Raw genomic sequence first — 21,436 nt, forward strand, 5'->3', positions numbered from 1 at the left:
AGGTGCAGCCGAGATGTACAGGTACAGAGGTAAGCTCTACAACTGATGTAGCTTTTTGTCTCTTTTTACTTCACAGGTACTCGGTTCTTCACAATGGAAACCATATTGAACAGGAGAAACTGTCGGTGCAAAATGACACAGAGTCACAGGAATCCTGCTTCTGACACTGGCTTCCACTTCATCAGGACCAATACTGGAAGGTGCCATCCCAGCGCATCCTGCAGGACCTGCAACATGTACTATCGCAGGGCAGTGTAGGAACAAATTACTGGGAGATGGACTGAGGCATTTGATCCAAACTCTGAAAGTGAACAATGTTGCCAAAGGTATTTGATTTTTTTATTTTTGGATGTAATTATTTCTAATGTAAAAGAGTGGTGGTACAGCAAACTGGTATGTTTATGATTCCGTCCTTTGCCCCTGCTACTATTATTTTGTAATTATTTGGCTAGCACCAAAACATCATGTATCAAGCATTATTTGTGAGGAACTTTAGAGGAGGTTTAGCAGAATTTGCAGTCAGGACATCATTTCTGTTTCAGAGAAGAGACACGGCTAAACAGACACTGTGCTAAATTGGATTTTATGGGTTTCAAATGGAGACACGGTGACAGAAGTGTAGCAGTGTGTTTTGTTTTATACAAATTAACATAATATTTAGCAATGGCATCAAACAGAACCTTCCACTCCTGTAGGCAGATCTTACATCTGTGGTCATAGATGTTACTAAATAGGTGCCTTTTAATGAATAACAAGGGAAATTAATCACCTGTATAACCTGTGCTCTCTTCAGTAGAGGGTTCTTCAACATTTTCCCTCATTGTAAGGTCATGATTCAGTAAAACTTTGGTTTTTTTTACCCATTTGCATTTCTATAGCCCATGACGTCTTTAAAATATGAGTGTGAACCCATGACCGCAGTGGTCACAGATGGAATAGACAGCTGCTATAGGCTGAACATTTCAGCTTGTTTCTGTTGGAGAGCTTTTCCTGTGCCAATCTGTTTGCGAGGCTAAATACATACAGAATATTGACCATGGTCACACAGAATGTTCACACGGCCAGAGCTCTGCCTCCTGGTGAGCATACATCACCAGAGAGCTATTTTAACAATGAGTTCCATTTAAAGCCTCTCACTGGGTTTAATCCATTGCAGTAAACACTCCTGTAAGCTCTTGGGTGCCATAGCTTTATGCTTCGAGCCATTCTGAATAACAGCTGTGGTGAATCTGACCAGTTCCACCAGAGAGTGCTTCCCAGTGTATCCAGCTTTTATGATGCTACAGAACAAACCTATATACAGCTGCCCCAAACCTTGAGATGGTATTCCAAAATTCATAGAGTTCCAATCACAGTGTGTCCAATCACCACTATTTAAGCTCAAGCAGAACGAAAAGTGTCACGAAGAAACGCTGATCTGCACTTCTCTAGCGGTTTGTGACGGTACTGAATGCCTCTCTCATTATCTTATTCGTTCCTCTAGCACACCAGCTTGGCCAAACCCTGAGTTCTGTCCTTCCTAAACACAGCAGCCTATGTACCAGAGGCGTTCTCAGCCTTCAACTGTGCCTCACCCTTTGAGCAACAGATAGTGTTCCCTTTTCAAATGTATCGTTTCAGTTTATTTAAAGAATGTAAGAATGTAAATATCGAGAGATCCGTAACTGTAAAACGTTTTCAGTGTCAGCTAATTTCAGCAGAGGAAATATTTTCAATTTATTGTAATTCAACAGGGAGGTATTGACACAGTGTTGTCAGAGCATTATATACAGTAGAATATCAAACCAGTAGGAATTAGCAGTATCCTCATGCTTTTGTTTATTCCTAAATGATGACCTCTTCTGCAATTAAAGCACTTACAGCACTTTTTTATGATATATTGATTATAGTTTTCATAGATCAAACAGTATTCTGTTTGCCAATATTTTATCAAAGACCAAACTTGCGGTAGGAGAATTTGAAAGGTAATGAATGAAGAAAACTCTTGTGATTGGTTTGCTTAATGTGATAATTGTGTGACAAATGTGTTGAAGTGTTACACGTGGTGGCGTGTTGGCTTGACAGAGCCAAAAAAGCAAAAGGAAATAAAAAGACAAGAAGCAAAGAGAGGAGAGAGTTCTATGAACACAGCTACACACCTATTGTGCTCCACTCTGATGGAAGACCCCTTCTCGTCTTCGCATCTGGCACCAACAAAGCTCAAAACACTCACAGGTGGAGAAGAAAACCTCTACTTTGGGATTGTACAAATGTTTTACCAGCTGATCTCTAAATGCTAAAGGTCAGAGCTAAGCATCTATGTCTGTTCTGAATGAATTGTAAATAGGAGTATTTTTTTAAGTGAGGAAGCTGATGGTGGTCTGTGTGATCCTTTATATATATATGCTTCGGTCAGAGGCAATGCATTATTCTTCCAGCTTAGTGTAAAAGTCAACAATGGATTGCACAGTGTCATCCAGAGCAATGTCCTGCAGAGCTGTTCGATGGGCTTCTCGTTTTATGATGTTCACAAAAAAAGTACATGGTCATGCCTTCACAGCCAACTTGTACTTGTGCAAGTTTCTCTTTTTTAAACACTTCAGAAGATGCTGCCTCAGCTGAAGTCAACAAAATTCCACTCCGTAACACATCAAAGGGAGGTCACAGCAATTTGCACTTGGCTCGTAAACTAAGCAAGCATAATAAACAAGCAACAAGCATTGCGTAGTTTAGTTGATGTGCCACATCATGCCAAAATTGTTGAAAATGTTAAATATTATCACAAGCACTTAAAAAAAAGATGAAATTACTTCGATTCAGGGCAATCAAGATCTGTTTACCTGGGGCAACATCAACCTCGAATGTACCCAGGCGTGCTTGCCAGCTGGGTATTATGGCATGTTTTAGTGGAATGTTAATTATGAACAGCCATTCTGGAGAGTTATTTTTGATACTCCTGGTTCATACTGACGCTTCCAGCTTTCAATTATGTAGCACCCTTTGACCACAAGTCACTGAGCACAATTTCAGTAGCAGAGGCAATCAAGAAAGAAATCACTTGCATAATTTCCACTAGTGTCAGTCTGGAGGCTGTGTAGGCTTAGGCTTAGTTTTGGGAGAAGAACGCATTTGACTGTCTGTGTTCTGGGAAACAAGCAGGAGGTTTGAGATTTTGTTGATGTGGATTTTGGACATCTCAGGATCCCGAGTCCAAAACCAGGATGATTTCTGTTCTCGGCCTACAGGGATGCATACTGGAGAACATAGGGCATATTGACCCTTGACAGGTGTTTATGTAAAGCTAGCCCTCAGAAGGCCACCTTTATTACATTTTCTTTTTTGGGTCTATACTATTTAGATAAAAGTTTATATTTACATTCGTTACCAACCAGTTCAATCTTCAGTTTTTCCTTTTGTTTTGATGTCAAGCAGTGACGAAAACCTTTAATCAAATTCAAATTCTAATCCAGTACCTCCTTCTCTATTTACCACGACCAAAACGAAAGTTTAAAATCTGCACTTTTAACAGAATGTCGCTGCCTGGTTCAATGAGCTGGTGAGAAATAGTTAAGCAATGGGAGTTTGGTGAGTTGTTTACATGATTGTGCTTCGTAGGTCTCCGATTCCTCTTATCTGACTGGTAATGATGTACTGCGTCAAAAAAAGAGTGAAAAAGCTGAGGCATGAGTACTGCTCAGAAAAAGCCTCCAACATACCTCTAGTCTCCCCCAAAGGTTCCCCGTCCCACACCCACACGGATACAAACACAAAGAGTAACAGACAAACACCACTGTGTAACACCTCAAAGCCCCGATGGCAGAAGTTCTCAGCATGAATGTGTTGTAAATCTCCCCATAAGTTGTAGAAGAACTTTTGTAAACTCAGTATTTATTTTGGTGGATTTAAAGATTGATATTTTCATGTAAGGCTTCTCTTGCAGGGAGCTGTGTGTATTACTTTTTCTGTTGCTATGTGACAGCTCTAATAAATGATAATTAAAGATAATGGGATATAATGAACCTTTTGTGTTGGGTGCTTTATTTTACATTGTTTGACCGCTGTGTGCTTAAGATGAAGTTTGATGAGTTTAGCACCTTACATGCAAATGAGATAGATAATACATATATAACCCATGCGAAAAGGTCAGAATGTTGGGGTTGTTTGGGTTGGGTTTCATCTGGATAGTACATGAAATTACACAACAACAATAACTGGTCAGAAAGCGTGAGAGAGCTACAGCTAATGTAACAGCAGGTCATGACCTGTGAGAATGTGAGTGAGCGTAGAACATATTATATTGTGTATATATATTGTACACAATATATTGTGTTGATGTGAAAGTCCATTCTGGTAAAATAGTCATATGCACAGCTATGCAGTGACCAGAGTTGTGTGAATGAATCAATACAAGGATCCAAAACAGGACAGCATCACAATGAGGCAGCTAGGTGGTGGACAGCTGGGTCAAGCAGTACCAGGACATAACACTCAGAAAAAAGGACATCTCAAAATATAGGGAAGAGCTAGAAAGAAAACAGAAAGGAAAGAAATCCAAGGTTAGGAGGATTGTGTACCATGTGAGTGTCACCGTTGTGCTAAGAACAGTTCCTTGGTCAGAGCTGACCACTGATTGTGCTCAACAGTAAATGGATTCTGTAGGCCTACTTCTCGATCTCTATACTGGACCTATAAGGCAAAGTGGACTTCATAAAAGCAAGGTAGGTTTCTCTAATAAGTGAACGATGAGTGTAGTGCCTCTTCAAATATTTGCAGCCAATTTCTTTTTAACATTTGGAGATGCATTCTTCGGGCAAGATGGCAAGTGCTGGGGGAGCAGACGCGTCTTCCATATGGTTCCACTTTGTGTTTGCAGACACTGATGGACATGAACCACACAGCTTGCTTCCCATACATGTGCACATTAGACTAAATACAAGTGCATGATGAAGATGGAAATGCCCACAGATTCAAAACAACAAGCAGCTGAAAAAGCACATTTTAAGCCTTTTATATAAAAAATGACACTGCAACCTCATTATAATAGCTTTTTCCTCCCATTCATTATCAGACACCAAAGTTCTCCACTCCTCTGTAGTAGTTTACATCTGTCAATATGTTTAAATCAGCCTTGCAGAGAAGCAGAGTAACATCATTATTCAGGAAAGGAGACATATATCATTTATGACTGTTTTTACTCCAACAACCAAGAAGACAGACTGACAGACTCTCAGTCGTGAGAGACAAGCTGCAGCTCTGGTCCCAGTAGGTTATGTAGTTCAGTGTTTGCCTTTGGTGGTCCTGTGGCCAATCTGCAGTGGTACTGAATATGATGGATCACATTCGCAGTTACTAATGAACAAATTCTCCCTGTGGGTGTTTCTGTGCTTCTGAGCTTGGACATGAATTCTCTCAATTTTCGTAAATAAGCAGCAGCATTTGAAGTGATCAAAATAGGCCTTTTTTTTAGTTATCCTCTTCGTTATCATCTTCAGTGTTCATGTACATCTGAATTATGGTAAATAAGAGTTCCATACTTAGAAGCTGCACATGATCACTAATTTTAGTAATCATTTTAATACACAGATCATTTTGATACCAGATTTGAGTTCCCGAGTTGAGGTGGCCTTCAACCTTTTAACATGGAGAAGACAGAATCGGTATTGAATGGCTCCTAACTCCTAATTTTTAACACTGCAGCTGCTGTTCATGGTTGATTGTGCACATTATCTTAATCTATAATCTATCTATAACTTGCTGTAGAACAATGCTATTCATCATTCTATCCATAGTAAACTGACTACTCCATTTTTATGTCGCTCGGACAAGACAAAACAGGACCCCTGCCTTTAACCCATCCATGCAGTGAACACACACATACACACTAGTGATCAAACACACACAGTGACGGCGAGCACACATGCCTGGAGCGGTGGGCAGCCATTACTGTGGTGCTCTAACCACTGAACCACCACTGCCCCCAAGCAGTTGAACTTAACATAAAAGGATAAAGGATAAAGGTGCACGTATTCGTCACTGTACAGTGTGGACTGTACAGCGAAATGTGTCCTCCGCATTTAACCCATCTGGTAGTGAACACACACTCACACACACACACGTGTTAGGGGCAGTGAGTACACACACACACCCAGAGCGGTGGGCAGCCAACTCCAGCGCCCGGGGAACATGCTCCTCCAAGTCATGTCGGAAAGAGATGAGTGCACATGAACGTCATCACAAAGTTGATTTTTCAATGTGCTCTGACTTTTTGAGCTAATAAAACGCTGAAAACTGTATAACTTGGTTATGTGTCATTTATTTAGCGGCGACATAAACACTGCAGTCTATTTTATAATAGCTAACCCTCATCCACATGTAAAAAACAGCTACGTAGCTATATGCTACTGAGACTTTTTACTGGACAAAAATATCACTCACCTTTCCCAGAGTGTTGCTTTCGACCACAACCACTTAAACAGCTTACAAGCTCCAAACTGACAGTCTATTTTTCTGAATTTAGCATTTGTGTTTTCCACCATTCACTTGATTTAGGCAGCATCTTGTTTGTTTTGGTAGTTTGCCCAGTCAAATTAGCAGTCTACAAAAACACAGAAGTGATGTTGCAGGTGAATATTACAGCTGGATTGGTTTTCTGGATGTTTTCTGGCAGTCAAATATGAGCAGGATTAATATTGTGGTTTGCAGTTGTACCTTATTTGTGGGGGAAGAATTATGCCCACACACTTTTGCCAAAGCCCACCCAAAGGTCAACGTCTGGCTATGTCACTGACGGAAAATTGTAAAATTAAGGCTAGTTAAAAAGTTCTTTGGCCAGTCAGTTCCTCCATCATTATAAACTTCCACAATATCTCAGCTGGCATTATTATCACTGAGGCCTGATTGATAATGTCTCAGGTTCTCAGTGCATCGCAGGTGCTGAGCGCTGGAGGTGCAGACATCTGAAGGGGCTGAGGAATGTCTTTCCCCTGATTGCATTTTTGAGTGACTTGCTGAGTTAAGTGCTCGCTCATCAGCCCCTTGATGAAAGACTGGCATTTTTTTTGGCCTTGAAAAAGTCAAAAAGCTTCATTTCCCCAATCTGAAATGTCAAGTGTTGTAATGGGCTTTGGGCTTACTGTGATCCCTCCTAATTGCGACACTGAGCTATGCCGTTTTTTGGCCATGAGGAAATATGCCATTGCAATTACCTACACTTACACACCGGCTGGCTATGCAGGTCTTTGAGAAGTGCCAGTCTCACTGTGTGGATTTAACGCCAGTGATTTGACTTTTTCCCCTCCTGCAACATGCACATGCAGCATCTCTCACCTCCAGAACAGTTACGCGGGTTTTAGTGCATTGCTGCAATAAATCAAGACAGAGGGAGTAATAAATCCAAAGTAGAAGGAAGGTCAAGGGGTAAGTGGGCAGAGGTGAACCTTCAGTGAACTGTACTGAACTGTCATTCTTCCTTCTAAGAGAAGGGACTTGGTAATAAGGAGTCTCTCTCTTCAGAACACACTGGGCAATCAAGGCTCAACCGTTATTTAAACAAACAGCTGCCAGCCTTTGTTGCAGTCGTTTGATTAGTCATTCAGGGATAAATGATTTCAAAGCTAAGTATTGTTGGAGAGCCTCCATTCTGTCTTATCAATTGCTTCTGCTGTCATGGCATAGAGGCAGTGGAATCTGCCCGGGAACCTATTATCTCCAGCAGAGGTTTATAACTTTGACCCGAGCTGAAGAGCAAAGCCTGCGGGCGTATTTATGACTCACTGCTGGTATTTCCACATCTTGCTTCCACTATTTTAAAGATTGCTGCTTAATAAATCAGACGCGTCACTTTTCTATTTCTGTTTTCTCAACTGTCCAGCCGATTGACCGTTACTTTGTCACATTGATGCACTGAGCAGACTTTTCCCCCATGGGAAAACTGCTAGAGCTCTGAGATTTCAATGGATGTTTATCCTTAGTTGACACTTCATCACTGCCTAAAGCACTTAGATTCAAACTCCATAGCCCCCCCCCCCCCCATGTCTTTATTTCTAGACAGATGTTTTCATGCATTTTTTAATGTGACATGTAATCTGCAATATTTTAAATTAGACTTTCTAGTCAGTAGGTTTGGCAGGAATTAGTCTGTTTTTGCATTTCTTGAATGCAGATGATATCTCAAAGCTGGACAAAGGGCAAGAAAAGGGGCAGAGGAACTGTAAACTGTTGGGTTTTGTCAGTACAGTTTCACTAATTCCTACAACATAACCTTTTTTCTATGTGTGTGTTTATACAGCAGTGTGCAGAAGCTTTAGTCACCTACGGTCATTTATTTATTTAAGCATTTCTCTCAGGAATGGGAGAGTTCTTACTGTCCACATTAGGACAGATGCAGGTAAACATAAACTCATTAAAAAGGAACAGTCATTTCTCATTTTAAAGAAAGTAGTGAAGATCTTGTGAGCTAGTTTGGAGAACAAATCCCGGTTTCCAGATTTCTCCTGGACTCCCCCAGCCACCACGTGTTTAATTCCCTCACCAGCTCACCTGATTTAACACCATTCAGCACTGATTTACCAAACCAGGTTTTACACAATGATGTAAAACTACTTTTTGTATGAATGTAATTTGTATTTATTCTAATATAAGTGTCTTAATGAGCAAATAAACATGTACTGCCCAGATAAGAAGCTTGTTCATTCAAACTTTCACAGGTGCCTAAATCTATTGCACAGTACTGTGGCCTATATGATATATATCATCACTGTTACACAAAATTATTCTTGCCGTTTTCACTTTTTGACATAATTTATAATGAGCAGAAATGCTCCAAAATTAATTAAAATTAATCAATAAAATCAGAATAGAATCAAATTTACACTGATTTTTTACTGAAAGTGTTCCTTTCTCCTTCTTTATATATATATAAATTGCACCAATGGCTGTAGAGACAGAGACATTGCACTGTCAAGGCTTTTCTACAGTCATTGCACTAATATGTGTGTATATATATATATATATATATATATATATATACACACACACACACACACACACACACACACACACACTGTTTATGTGAAAGGCCTTGTCTGCCCTCTGCTGTTCTGTACTGCAATTACAGTTTACAGATGAAATGTGTGAAGGGGTAAATCAGAATCTGTTTATTTTGTAAAGCAATACAATTACACGTACAATGTTTTGGAAAGTGTAAATCTCTATAACACCGTAAACTAATATATTTTTTACAGAATAATATATTAATTAAAGAAAGATACAATATAAAACATTCATAAACGAGATTAATAATTACTAAACAAGAGCGTAGATTTAAAAATGTAGATAAAAACATTGTGAAAGGAGCTAAATAGGAGTGAATGTGTACAGATGTGCAGGATATGAAGAAACAGACGGATAAAGTGAACCCAGGCTCTAGATGTCAGTGTGCTCCTCGTGTGGGGGAAAAAATCGAATCAGCGGAGGAAGTCAATCGGCTGATTCGCGTCGCGACGTTTGCCGTTCTTTCAGTTTTGCAGCTTGAGAAGAAGAAAAAAAAAACACACCAACAAAATGTAAGTTGATGTTCATCAGTCTGAATAAAGAGAGCTAACAATTTCTCATCTTCACGTTGTGTGTAAAGTCATGACTAAAGTGCGGTTGTGTGAACATGTCTAGCGAATTCCTGAGCTGTCTCTCTCAAGGTAGCTATAGCTGAGAGGCTAACAGTCACTAACGGGGCCGCTGCTCTGTTGGATTCACATTAAGAATATAGCTATATTTTGTGCTGCTGTGTCGTGATATTACATTGTAAAGGAAAACAACGGTCCTTTTTAGGGTTTCGAAATTCTCCTAGATAGTAGCACTAGCTAAAATTTAGAGACTCAACCATTTTTCTAGATAGTTTATGTTGCGCTAGCTTTATGAGCTAGCTAGATGTTTGCAAGTTAGCTTAGCTTAGCTTAGCGAGTCTGGAGTTGATTAGCTAGCTAGTGTTGGTTGTTTTATTGTTGGATTTAGCTTTCTATATCAAACGATGAAACAGAAATGACTAATAACAATTCTGCTTTCCTCTGAAATAACACTCACTTGGTCTCTATTTGCGCTTTAGCAACGAAACGAGAACCTGGCTCCTCCTGTCACCGCCGTACGGTCCTAAACCTCTTAACTTCACACATCCTCCAGCTTACACACTCCAGTGCTGAACACTTTGCATGCAAGGCTATTAATAAGAGACTGCTTCTTACCTGTCTTGTCCTGTCGTCTTCTTTCTGTTCATCAGTTCGTCTGTAGCTGCTGGTTGGTGTGGCGCAACAGAAAACACCACTATTGGCCAGTGAGCTACCACAGCATGTGGGAGACTGGGGTTCAATTCCCGGTGTGGGTGACTATGCTGCACTACACCAATAAGAGTCCTTGGGCAAGACTCCTAACACTACATTGGCCCACAACTGTAATACCAGCAATCTTGTAAGGCGCTCTGGATGCCATAAATGTAAGTGTAAATGTAGCTGCTGGTTGACCAAACTAGCTAAGGCTATAGAGGGTGGCGGGGTGTCCCCATCCAGACATGCTGTGGTTGTAGGGTGCGGTACTCCAGACTTATGAAGCACCATCTGTAGTGTGGTGAAGTAGGTGAACACAACAACGCTGTAACTTTTTTCTTTCGCATTTCGTTTCCCACATGCATGGAGAGATCTCTTTCAGAGAGACCTCTCCTCCTCTGGTTATGCGTTTCGTGGCGGTTGGTCAGAGTGGGCATCACACTCCCGTGTCTGGGGGGCGTGCTGGCGTTAGCATTATTCTGTGAAATGTGGTCCTGACAGCACCACGACACTTAGCTTCTTGATAAAGAAATTGACAACATATAAACACTCAGAATTTGGCTTGTAATGACTTGATCATGTTAAAATCATTCATTCGGCTGCAGCACAACTTTCTGATGCTGTGATTTTATACTTGTAAGTCTGTCTAGGAGTGAGTAGACTTGGCAATATGGGTTTTTTATTTCTATTATGAAAGTCATTCTGATCCTTGGTGACCATTAAGTGTGTAGCTGTCTTTGGCTGAAGAGAAAATGCCTTGTTGATCTGTTAATCTGGTAACTCCATGTGCTTCTTTACATGCTCACTGCTGTTTCTAAATCTGCTTCCAATTAAAGGCTATCCAGTTGTTTGCAGGATTGCATTTCTTTTTCAAATAAAAGGACAACATCTGGAGATAAAGTACTTTATGCCTGACACGTTCCTGCCCAACTGAGAAGCATTGTTGATTGCTTCTCCCATAGTTCTCTGGCTATAAAAAAAAAAGACGATCACGTGCATCATGTCTCTGGTTTTCCTCTCCTGACTGCGATATGCAATGCTCTCTTTCCTTCCTGACATTTGAAGGATATGCGTAGTTCTAAATCTTAACATTTCTCTTCAAAGCTCTGTTACACACTAAATAATCCATATTGTCTTTCCTGTAGATCTTCATACCAATATGGCATGTAGCAGTTGGGCAGTTTATCATGTCAGCTGTTAGTTCTTTTCATTGTCTAAATTTGTAGAGTTCACTGACTTGCTTTCCTGTGGCACTGCTGAACAATTGAGGGCATGCTAGAAATCACTGCTCCATTGTCTTTCTGCAGACCTGTTTCGTACTGTCATTGAAGAGGACCTACCCTTTCTCAACGTTGGCTTATCTTTGGCACTTGGACTTTTATCCACGGACTGTCCTTCTTGGAACAATTTGATCATCTGATTCATTCGTTTCTTTTTATCATCTATCTGAAGCCCAACAGTTTCAAAGCCATGTCCCAAAAGCTGACCCCAGATGGTGGTCAGAAAGGCTTTGCTGTCGGCCGTGGGCTCTTGGCTGCCGCTGAAACTTTAAACTATAACATGAGTGAGTCTAACCCTGATCCCTACAGCTCCGCTTCCCAGCATGTCGGCGGCATGGTGGGCTTGGGTGGAGGGGTCGGACAAGACCATAACTCTCAGCTGCCCCGCAGAGTGGGTAGCCACCTTAGCAATACCATGAAGCTGTTTGCTAGTCTTGGTCTCTCGCCCACCGACCTGGATGTGCTGGCCCAGGTTCCAGAGGAAAACATCAGTGTGGAGACGCTGCCCCATCTTATCATGCAACTTAAGAATCGTAAGAATCTGTCAGGTGACCTGCCGTCGCTCTCCTCAGACACTTCATATAGAGGAGGGCGTGATGACTGGGGAGACATGCAGGGAGGACGTCTGGACCTCTCCACGGGGCAGAGTCAGAGCCGCACCTCCCAGGGCAATTTTGGCTACAGTTCAATGCAAGATGTCTCTACTCGTGGGTATGATATGCTTGAATATGGCAACAGCAGCAGAGACAGACGGTATTCTGATCTTTCCACTGACCGCTATCGTGACCTTGGCATGGGCTCATCTTCAACGTCTGACGATCTCTTTATGCAGCGAAGAATTGGAGCTCCGTCTCAGGGAAAAATACAAGATTTCTTGGGAGTCATGCCACAAATGTTTCCTCATGTGTGCTGCCTTTGTGACTTTGATGTACATTCGACCATGGTGAGTAGTTCAGTACACTTGTTTTTTTTTTGAACATGCACTTTCTTTCGCCAACCTATTTGCAAAGAACACCTATATGGAAAATTTGGTCATCAGTGCGTCTTGTTCATCCAGTCTTAGAATATTAATTTGCACGCATGCAGGGTGAAGCTCTTTCAGTGTCTGTATTTAGTCTATATAGCTCTTGTCCTTTATTTGCACGGTCCTTGTCTTTATATAATTTCAAATAATTCCAAATCTTTTAGTATGTGAAAAACCTTGACATGATACCTTGACATGTCCTCTGGAGTGAGATGTTAAAGCTGTTGATTTGTTTAGGTGCAAAGGAGCTCAAATTCACTTGTTTTTGATTGCTGAAATGGTTTAAAATAGATTATTTTTTGAGATGGTAGGTCAGATGGTATCATATTTTAGTAATTTTCAGTAAAAGAAACCTTACTGTGGCTTTTTGGGGTTCCTTTGCAGGAATGGAATCAACACACAACAGGAATGCGGCATGCCGAAAACAGGAGAGTCCTCCTGCAATTGTATGTACATCTAAATTGTTTCCCTAAATATATATCATTCTGTCATTAAGTTAAGGGTTAAATGAGTTCACAACTACAGTACAACTTCAGTACTCTTCTGGCTACTAACTATTCATAATCTGCTGCTTTTGCTGATTGTTTGATTTGATTTTCCATTTCTGAATGTTTCTTTCTTAGGTACCCAGATTGGGATCCGCAAATGCCGTCTGGACGAATGTATGTATTCATATAGTAACTGCAATATTCAATTGTGCCAGTTAGCATCCCAAGGCTACAATGCTGGGGTGTTGCACCCTAATTGCTGGTGTAAGCATTTTGTCTTTGTGTAGAACAGGTATGTTTGTAACTTTCTTTATTCCCTTTTAGGTCGGGGTCCCTCTCTTTTGAATCAAGAGGAAGATCTGAAAGGTTACTTGGGGCTGCTCCTTCTGGTGGTGTGAGGCAGAGAACAGGAATGAGTTCAAACTGGGGTAATATGGCTATGTGTCCATTTGAGTTTTCTAGGTCTTCATCTCTTTATTAGTTAGACTAACTGATTGCTCTTGTTTTCTCTTTTCCAATACAGGCTCTGATTCTGGTATGGGTATGACAAGTAAAACGCAGTCATATTCTATGACACCTAAGGTAATAATCCTCTTTTTGATCCTCTCACAAAGCTGTGCAGTAGCCGTATTGATATCTTCTTAAAATAAATAAATAAATAAGTATTGCAATTTATTATTATTATTATTATTATTATTATTATTATCTCTTTAAGGTTAGAAGCAGGGTGGTAGTGGTCAAATATGAACGGAAGCCAGCGTTATCCAACCTGTTTGCTCTAGCCCGTCCATTTGGTACTATCTGTGAACACCTTGTGCTCAAGAACAAGGTAACTTTATGCACTTGTGAACCATTGCATTATGATGGCTCATCACAGTACTTATATGTGTAATATAGTGTATTGTTGCCATTTTTTTTTCTTTGTTTGGTAGGCCTTTCTGGAGCTTCAGTCTCATGAGGAGGCTCTGGCAATGTCTAATCATTATCATAAGAAGCCTGCCACTTTACATGGGAAAGAAGTGCATATCTACATATCCAAGGAGCTGTTGGTGATTGAGGTAAGAGCACACAATTAAGTAAGAAAATGCAAGAAATAGTATATTAATATATAGTATATTATGTAAGGTTAAAATCTACTTTAAAATATAACCTTGACTTTTCAATAACTAATATGGTTTATATTGTTTTGATTACTTCAATAATTTAAAAATTCAATGCACTGTAAACAGTGGGAAAGCATTTATTTAATAAATGCCGTTTATGCTTTGTAGAAAGATGACAGACCAGACAGAGACAATAAAAATGTGAAGGCTGGAACCAGCCCTGTGGTGTTCTTTTCCAATTTGCCAAGAGAGGCTGAGAAGAAAATGGAGTTACTCACAGTAGCTCGTCGATTTGGCACGGTTGAAAAACATCTTTTCTTGAATGATGAGGTAAAAAAGCTGTTCTCCAGCATGTTGTTTGTTTTGTATCACTTCTATTTTTCACATTTTTCAATACTGTAATGTGCACGTTTACAGTTGTGTAGTTAAATTATGTTTAATGGATTTTTTTGCACATACGTTACAGGCATTTGTGCAAATGAGCAGTGCAGGAGATGCAGATATGTTAGTAAAGTACTTTAGTCTTAATCCACTGACTATTGACCGCAGATCCATCCGTCTGAATATCTGCACCAAGTACAAGAATTTAACGTGAGTATTACCTCTGTGACCTACTGAAAAATCTTTGCTTGGGAGAAATTACCAAAAAAAAAAACCTGAAATCTGAACTGTTTTTCCAGAGTTCCATCTGAAAATGATGACAAAGTAAGACAGGGCAGAGATGAAGGCAGCCGAAAGGGCAGTAGCAGAAGTGGTTACAAAACCTCGTCCAAGTCTACAAGGACCACAAGCTCCAGATCCAAAGAACGCTCGACTGAAAAGACAGACGAGTTAAAACCTGATAAGGAACACAAGGAGGTAATTGCAGAGGGGTCTGGTGATGAAGTGGAAGGTGTTGTGGAGGCTCATGATGAAAATGAAGCTGTGGAGAAGGCCAGCATTAAATCTCAAGCAGAAGAAGCCATTGAAGAGGAATCAAATCCAGAAGTCCCACTGGACTATGAGGACTCAGGGATGGAGCCAGCAGATGATGACACGCACAATGCTGAGAGCACAGAGATGCCTGAAGAGGCAGAGGCTCAGTCAGAGGAGCCAGCTGAACATGAAGCAGATCAGGACACCCCAGAGGTGCACAAAGACACAGATGACCAGGATGAAGTAGAACAAGCTGAGGATGATCATGAGAATGCGTCAGAGGACTTGAGTGAACTGGTAAGCGAGAACTAAAAAATAGAGTAGATCCAGGCTGTACACAGGCATCAGCCTGCAGATACTGGTGATTTTGGGGAACTTGGGGTGGAATGGAGATTAATAATGCCCTAAAATCATCCATCTGTGTTTTATTAGGAAGGGTTTGAAGAATCTGACTTTCCTGAAAATATGGATGAGTTTGTGACTCTGGATGAGCTAGCAGAGGAGGAAGATGCAGAAAGGCATGACTCAAAATCTAGGGCTAGAAGCTCTTCAGGTACTTCCTTTGAATTAATTTTTCTGGTGTAATTCAGTAGCGCAGTATATCTTATCCTTGCTAATTGTGTTCAGCAGAAATACCATATATGGTGGTATAAACAAGTTGGAATAAACATGTTAGTGTTTTGGCATTAGTAGCATTTCTGGGCAGCTGATTGTAGCATGGGCAACATGTTAATTGATGCGTATAGCTCTCACCAATATGACAACACTTTTCTTATCTGTTTTTAGGAAAATCAAAGGAAAGTGGAGTAGGTATCACTTCTTTACTATATTAGTTGTTAAGCATGTTGATTATTTAAGTGCTGTTTCATTGCTTTATGCACTGTTTTTATACTGTTTTTGATTGATTTAAAAAAATTCAATATTAGGTATGACAACCATACTAACTGTTGTTATGTTATCAAATCATCCACTGCCTTTCTTGTCCAACAACGGGGAGGCACAACTATGGGACCACTGCTGACAAAATATTATTGGGGTGGTATACCTTTCTCAGCACATTGTTACCAGCATAGTAGGTATTATGCTGATGTTAGTCTTTGTTACTGTTGGGTTAATATCCAGCCAGCAGTGATCCTGCAAACTGAGCAGTGATTAGGCCTAATACAAACTGTACATGGGAAAAGGTCTATATATGCTATAGTCTCTAACTGTGCACCTACAAGATGTACCAGTGATGTAGTGTCTAAAGTGTAATGTTAATGCGTAGAGTATTTACAAACCTGGGCACTGCTGCTGTCCCTGATGAACTTTAACAACAACAGTATCTTCTTTACTGTTGAATTTATATATTAACTAACTTTGTTTACAGGGCCTAAGAGTCGTGAATGTGGTTGGGTTTAGGCGCGGCTATGATTACCTTGATGAGATCCTGTCTCTGGCCAAGCCCTTTGGGAAAGTGGTGCGACACCTGGTCCTGAATGTGAGACCTGAGGCAAGTTTTCTTATAAACTTCTAGATCACACTAAGATTTACCTGGTTTAAATTTTGATCAGTCACCAGTGCATTGTACAGGTCAGGAGTTTGTTGGAGTGGTTCCTTCATTTATTTGTACATTGATGAGTTCTGTTTAGTAGAAATGTAGCACTGCAGAGCACATGCACAGTGAAAGGACCTGCAGACAGAAATCAGGTTTCTACAGATTGTAGACTATAGGCTACATGCACTGCAGATAGATACACCTTGTTTATGAAAGGGCTTAGTTCCATTGAATGCCACGACCTATTTAGATATTGCTGTGTCACAAAGCAAAAGCTGCCTGAAACTGAGGCACATGGCAATGAGTTTAGTGTTCTTCAGTGGCTGACTAATTCAATAACACATTTGGGATGGGGTACAGTGGAATAATCTGCTCCAGAGAGATCTGCAGGAAATGCTTGTGAGTGTATGTCATTTAAACTGTGTGCTTTACACTGAGACAAGTGGAACAGTGGAACTTTGTGAGGATGTCTCAAAAACAGACATTATGGCTAAAAAATTGAGCAAAGACTCTTTATAGTTAAACATTGAAGCATCTGATTAAGCATTCTCTCTTTCTCTCAGTTCACATTAGTTGGTGCAGCAAGCACTCTTGCAGGATATTAACAGTTTTTGAAATATAATTGTGTTTTGTGTTCAAGGCCTTTCTGGAACTTTCTAGTGAACAGGAAGCCAGAGCAATGGTTCGTTTCTACAATGGAAATGTCACACCATCTGTGTGCGGAAAAGCAGTAAAAATTTATCATTCTCAGGTCTACCCAACCATCCAGGTAAGAACCATTCAGAACCTCCTTTATTTAGAAATGTACTTTTCAGTTAAAGGGTTTTAACATCTTTTTAATGTCTATTTCTTCACCTTTCACAGAATGGAAAAGTAGTTTATATTGGACATATTCCACCTTTTAAATCAGATGCATCCCTACTGAAAATTGCAGAACCTTTTGGGAAAATCAGGCGGTACTTTTTGAATAGGATTCGCAATGAGGTAATGGGCTCACCCCAAGTGTCCTTATTTATTTACACATCCATCTTTCTCTAGCTTTGTCTATAAAGTAAGGTAATGTCTGGCTTTGTGTTTAATTCCAGTGTTTCATTGAGATGGAGAGGGGTGAGGATGCTGAGAGATTTGTTGAGGCCTCCAAAGACAATCCACCAAAGTTTCAAGGCAAACGTCTAGTCGTCTATATTAGCAGGAAATACAAACATCTCAAACAGGGGTTGGTAGCGTTTTTTTGTTGGTTTTTTTTTGTATTTTTGTAAAGTAAAAGCATGTCATTTACTTGGTATTTTAATATTGCCCTTGGACCTGTGGGGTGTACTTTGGTGGCATTCTGTACTGATTCATTCAGACTTTTTGGAAAGCAGTAAATTTTCTCGAAAACAACCTTGTTTCTATTGACCATCATTTAATATCTCACCAGAACAAACTTCTCCAAGTTGTAATATACATACTTCTATAGCCAGTCATATATTCAAAACAACTGACCAAAAGCTGCTTTTGAATCATTCTGATATCACTTATACTGCTACCCATGAAATTGTCTTTTCACACTGTCTCACCTGCAAAAAACTACTAGTGAGCATAGTCTGGATGCTGATTTCCTGCATCTCACAACCCTGGTTTTAGCTTGCACAATTCCAAGCATCTAGAAAAATTTTGTTTTGTTTCGCTAGTTAACTTTGAGTAGCCAGCTCTGTTTTCTTTATGAAGACTCTTGTTGAAATGTCATGTTTAGCTTTCAGGTTTGCCTTCCTATGCAATCACACTGCTTTTAAAATATGCTGTTAATATGTTCATGTATTTTTGTTCATTTTTAATTTAAACTTAAATTCCAATTAAATTTCCTTTAACAGTCTCTTTGAACTGTAAATACTGCATTAACAATAAGGATCACCCTCAGTGTATTTTTTTAATGAAGATAAAGATTGCTTGTTTAATTCACTTTCCAACTTGGCAGACACAGACCTCCAGCCCCAGAGCCAGAAGACAAACGACCATCCAAGAGGGAGCACTCTGACGAAGAGACAGAAACTCAGGTCAGCTCCTCGGTCAAAACTAACAGCAGCAAGGATGAAGAGCCCCCGACCAAGAAAGTCAAAGAGGAAATGTCCTGTGCGGACAACGCTGAGGATGTGTCCGCAGAGGAGAAGCAGCAGGAGGAGAATGAAACCCAAGCTGAGCCTAGCGAGAGTGCAGCTGAAATGAACCTTGAGAATACAGAGGAAACTAGCAGAGATGCAGCTGAATCTCCTTCCCAGGTTATTTTGATGAGAGCCTGTATTGATAAAATGATTGTTTCTGTGATGCTTATTATTTTTCTTGCTTAATATGTAAGGGCAATATGTAGACTGGTGTTTCCTTTTCAGCCTTATTCTATTGATCCCTGTTAAGCAGACTTGTGAAAATGACGATTCTGATGATGACGCTGCTGCTGCTGAGCTGTATGGTGCACCTGAGAAGAGCCAGGAGAATAATGAAGCCCCTACTGTTCCTGCACAGCCTGTGAAAAATCATGAAACCGCCCTAAACACTCTGGGACCATATGAACCAAATGTCCCAGTTGGTAAGACAACATTTTGACAATCTAAATATGTAGATATTTTTCATTATTATTAGCGTATAACACTTTTGGCCTTTTTATTTGATTGCAGGTGTGGAGTTTGTGAAGATGGGATACTACTGCAGAGTCTGCTTCCTTTTTTACTCCAATGAAGACACTGCTAAGAAGGTCCACTGCAGCAGCCAGGCACACTATGACAAACTTAAGGTGCTTTAATATGTAGCCCCTTGATTTATCAGAAAGAGCTGTTTGGAGGGGGCAGTTTAGTGTTGAAGTGCAAGTGTCTGGGAAGTGCCAAAAAAACAAAAATTATAAGAAATGTTGATGTAAAAATTCTCCAGCCGCATGTTTGTTTCCCAGGGATTTATTTAATTAAATGTATTTATTTATTTATTTATTTAAATAGTCATTATATGCATATGTACATGTATTTTCCATCCTGTGCACAAGCCCTCCAGGGTGTCAAAGCAGAGCTTGTAATACAGTGGAGGGAGAATGTGTTTCTGTTTGCAATGTGTGTGTGTGTGTGTGTGTGTGTGTGTGTGTGTGTGTGTATATATATATATATATATATATATATATATATATATATATATATATATATATATATATATATATATATATATATATATATATATATATATACACTTTACTAAATTACAGACTTTAACCCTTTTGTTTTGGGTTTTTTTTTACTCTTTTTAGAAACACTTGGAAAAGGAGAAGGCCAAAGCACAGAGTGGCGATGGGAAGAACTGAAGTTATGGGAAATGTCATTGTTATTGTACAGTATTTGATCATGCATGAGTTGTCCTTTAGTTCAGTCAAGTTTATTTAATCTAAAAATTTGTTTTTTTTGTTTTTGTTTTTTTATCTAATGTGAATACTAATGGAGAGCCATCAAATGCCTTATTTCCTGTTAGTCTCTCTTTTTGTCTTGATAGACGTTTCTTGCTATATTAAACCATTCCTGACAATGACTGCATTTTCTGGTCTACAAACAGGCAATAAAGCTTTGTTTCACAACCGTCTTTGATTTTTACTTTACATTTCATGCTGTGGTAAATCTGGATTAAATTGTCTAAACTGCATGCAATGGCCTAATGTTCTTTTAGGAGAAAAAATACCAAACTAGGGTCTTAAATTAAATGATGGCTACCCTAATGCATAGTTTACTAAAGGTACACATTAAGACGTCTTTACAATTTGTGTTAATTTCTAGTGTATAAAAGAGCACATGTGTTTGATTAAACAAACTGCTCAGGTTTAGTGTGTGAAATAGATGCTTGCATTGTCTCAATTGAAAAAGGCAAATTTGATTATCTATACCTTTTAAACACAAAAAATGACAAATGTTTTGTAGACTGTTAGACCTGCTGCGCGTAGAGACTTTTATTTTGACACCAGTGATTTACTACCTTACGGAAATTTCCTTAGCTGGATGTCGTCCTTTCAAGTCAACGATTAAATTTATAAAGGTATGTTTTTCCAGCTCCAGCTCAGTTTTTATTACAGAACTGTAGATAGTTTCATTTGCCGCCGTTGGACATTAGGTCACGTTAGTCGTAACGAGACGTTACAGGAGGGTTGGTCGCTAGCTACAGCTGTGGGCTGCTGATGATGTTAGCTAGCTAATGCTTGATTGAGAGCCAAATCACTCACTTCACAAAACCCCAACAAATTAGCTAGTGCCAGTTAAATTGTTCATAAAAAACAATTTAGCTTACTGTACATATCTAGCTAACGTTATCTGTATTATTTAATTACCTGGCAGTCGATAGCTTGAGAGCTAGCATTGTAAACACTGCTGTAGTCAATTATACTATAGCTAGCTCTAATTCTGGCCACTGTTGTGAGCTACTTCCTTTACTCTGTGTTGTATAAGTCCATAACATTAGCATAGCTCATTTAATTTGTTCCTTTGGAGGACAGCAAACTTAGCTACTGAACCCCTGTAGTATCAAGGTAGAAAAATAATATTTACATATTATATAACTATATAATAAATGCATTCCCCATAAATTTTGCAGATCATTCCCTCGAAAAAAAGAAATCCCTCAAAATGTCCCCTCTAATTAATAAAAAGATCCATTGATTTAATCATTTCCTCAATGTAGCATACATCTCCTCTACCTACAATATCTATCTGTTCCCTTAGCTAAATACATTGTTCCCTCAGTTCACCCCTTTCTCCACTGAGGGGATGACTTGTTAAATTGAGGGAATGATTTGTTAAA

The 21,436-nt window shown here is 39.6% G+C and overlaps 3 protein-coding genes across 8 annotated transcripts in view; all 3 read left to right on the forward strand.

The window, feature by feature from the left end:
• Positions 1-3,981, forward strand: part of htr4 (5-hydroxytryptamine receptor 4) — a 75,985-nt gene extending 72,004 nt beyond the window's left edge. For 3 of the 4 annotated variants that reach the window (XM_072663486.1, XM_072663488.1, XM_072663489.1), the window contains one exon: positions 77-3,981. In XM_072663486.1, the coding sequence (XP_072519587.1) occupies positions 77-164 (88 nt within the window). In that variant the 3' untranslated portion in view covers positions 165-3,981. The remainder of the gene's footprint in view (positions 1-76) is intronic. The other variant, XM_072663487.1, reaches the window with a different exon arrangement.
• A 5,475-nt stretch (positions 3,982-9,456) lies between these two features.
• matr3l1.2 (matrin 3-like 1.2) lies at positions 9,457-20,290 on the forward strand. 3 transcript variants are annotated; one of them, XM_072663389.1, is made up of 21 exons: positions 9,457-9,542; positions 11,600-12,515; positions 12,981-13,042; positions 13,220-13,258; positions 13,409-13,512; positions 13,608-13,666; positions 13,800-13,913; positions 14,017-14,142; positions 14,356-14,517; positions 14,654-14,778; positions 14,868-15,399; positions 15,535-15,655; positions 15,889-15,908; positions 16,472-16,594; positions 17,280-17,408; positions 17,504-17,623; positions 17,725-17,855; positions 18,597-18,897; positions 19,034-19,202; positions 19,291-19,406; positions 19,905-20,290. In XM_072663389.1, exons 2-21 carry the CDS (start codon positions 11,763-11,765, stop codon positions 19,956-19,958), a joined length of 3,360 nt encoding a protein of 1,119 aa, XP_072519490.1. In that variant the 5' UTR covers positions 9,457-9,542; positions 11,600-11,762; the 3' UTR covers positions 19,959-20,290. The 3 variants fall into 3 exon arrangements, with proteins under 3 accessions (XP_072519490.1, XP_072519488.1, XP_072519489.1); XM_072663387.1 differs by lacking the exon at positions 9,457-9,542 and adding an exon at positions 9,568-11,488; XM_072663388.1 differs by lacking the exon at positions 9,457-9,542 and adding an exon at positions 9,568-10,462.
• Positions 20,291-20,595: 305 nt separating this feature from the next.
• The window catches only part of LOC140541546 (uncharacterized), a 28,471-nt gene continuing 27,630 nt past the window's right edge, over positions 20,596-21,436 (forward strand). The window contains exon 1 of the mRNA XM_072664220.1: positions 20,596-20,677. The gene's annotated coding sequence lies outside the window, so the exon portion shown is untranslated. The remainder of the gene's footprint in view (positions 20,678-21,436) is intronic.

The sequence above is a fragment of the Salminus brasiliensis genome, chromosome 19 (genome assembly GCF_030463535.1).
Source record: "Salminus brasiliensis chromosome 19, fSalBra1.hap2, whole genome shotgun sequence".
NCBI classification, from domain to species: Eukaryota; Metazoa; Chordata; class Actinopteri; order Characiformes; family Bryconidae; genus Salminus; species Salminus brasiliensis.

What these genes read in the sequence shown, in the direction of transcription:
- matr3l1.2 (XM_072663389.1), top strand. Translation starts at nt 11,763, where the DNA reads ATGTCCCAAAAGCTGACCCCAGATGGTGGTCAGAAAGGCTTTGCTGTC. An exon ending in ACCTTGTGCTCAAGAACAAG is followed by an intron (nt 13,914 to 14,016) that starts GTAACTTTATGC and finishes TTTGTTTGGTAG; the next exon opens with GCCTTTCTGGAGCTTCAGTC. An exon ending in TGAATAGGATTCGCAATGAG is followed by an intron (nt 17,624 to 17,724) that starts GTAATGGGCTCA and finishes GTTTAATTCCAG; the next exon opens with TGTTTCATTGAGATGGAGAG.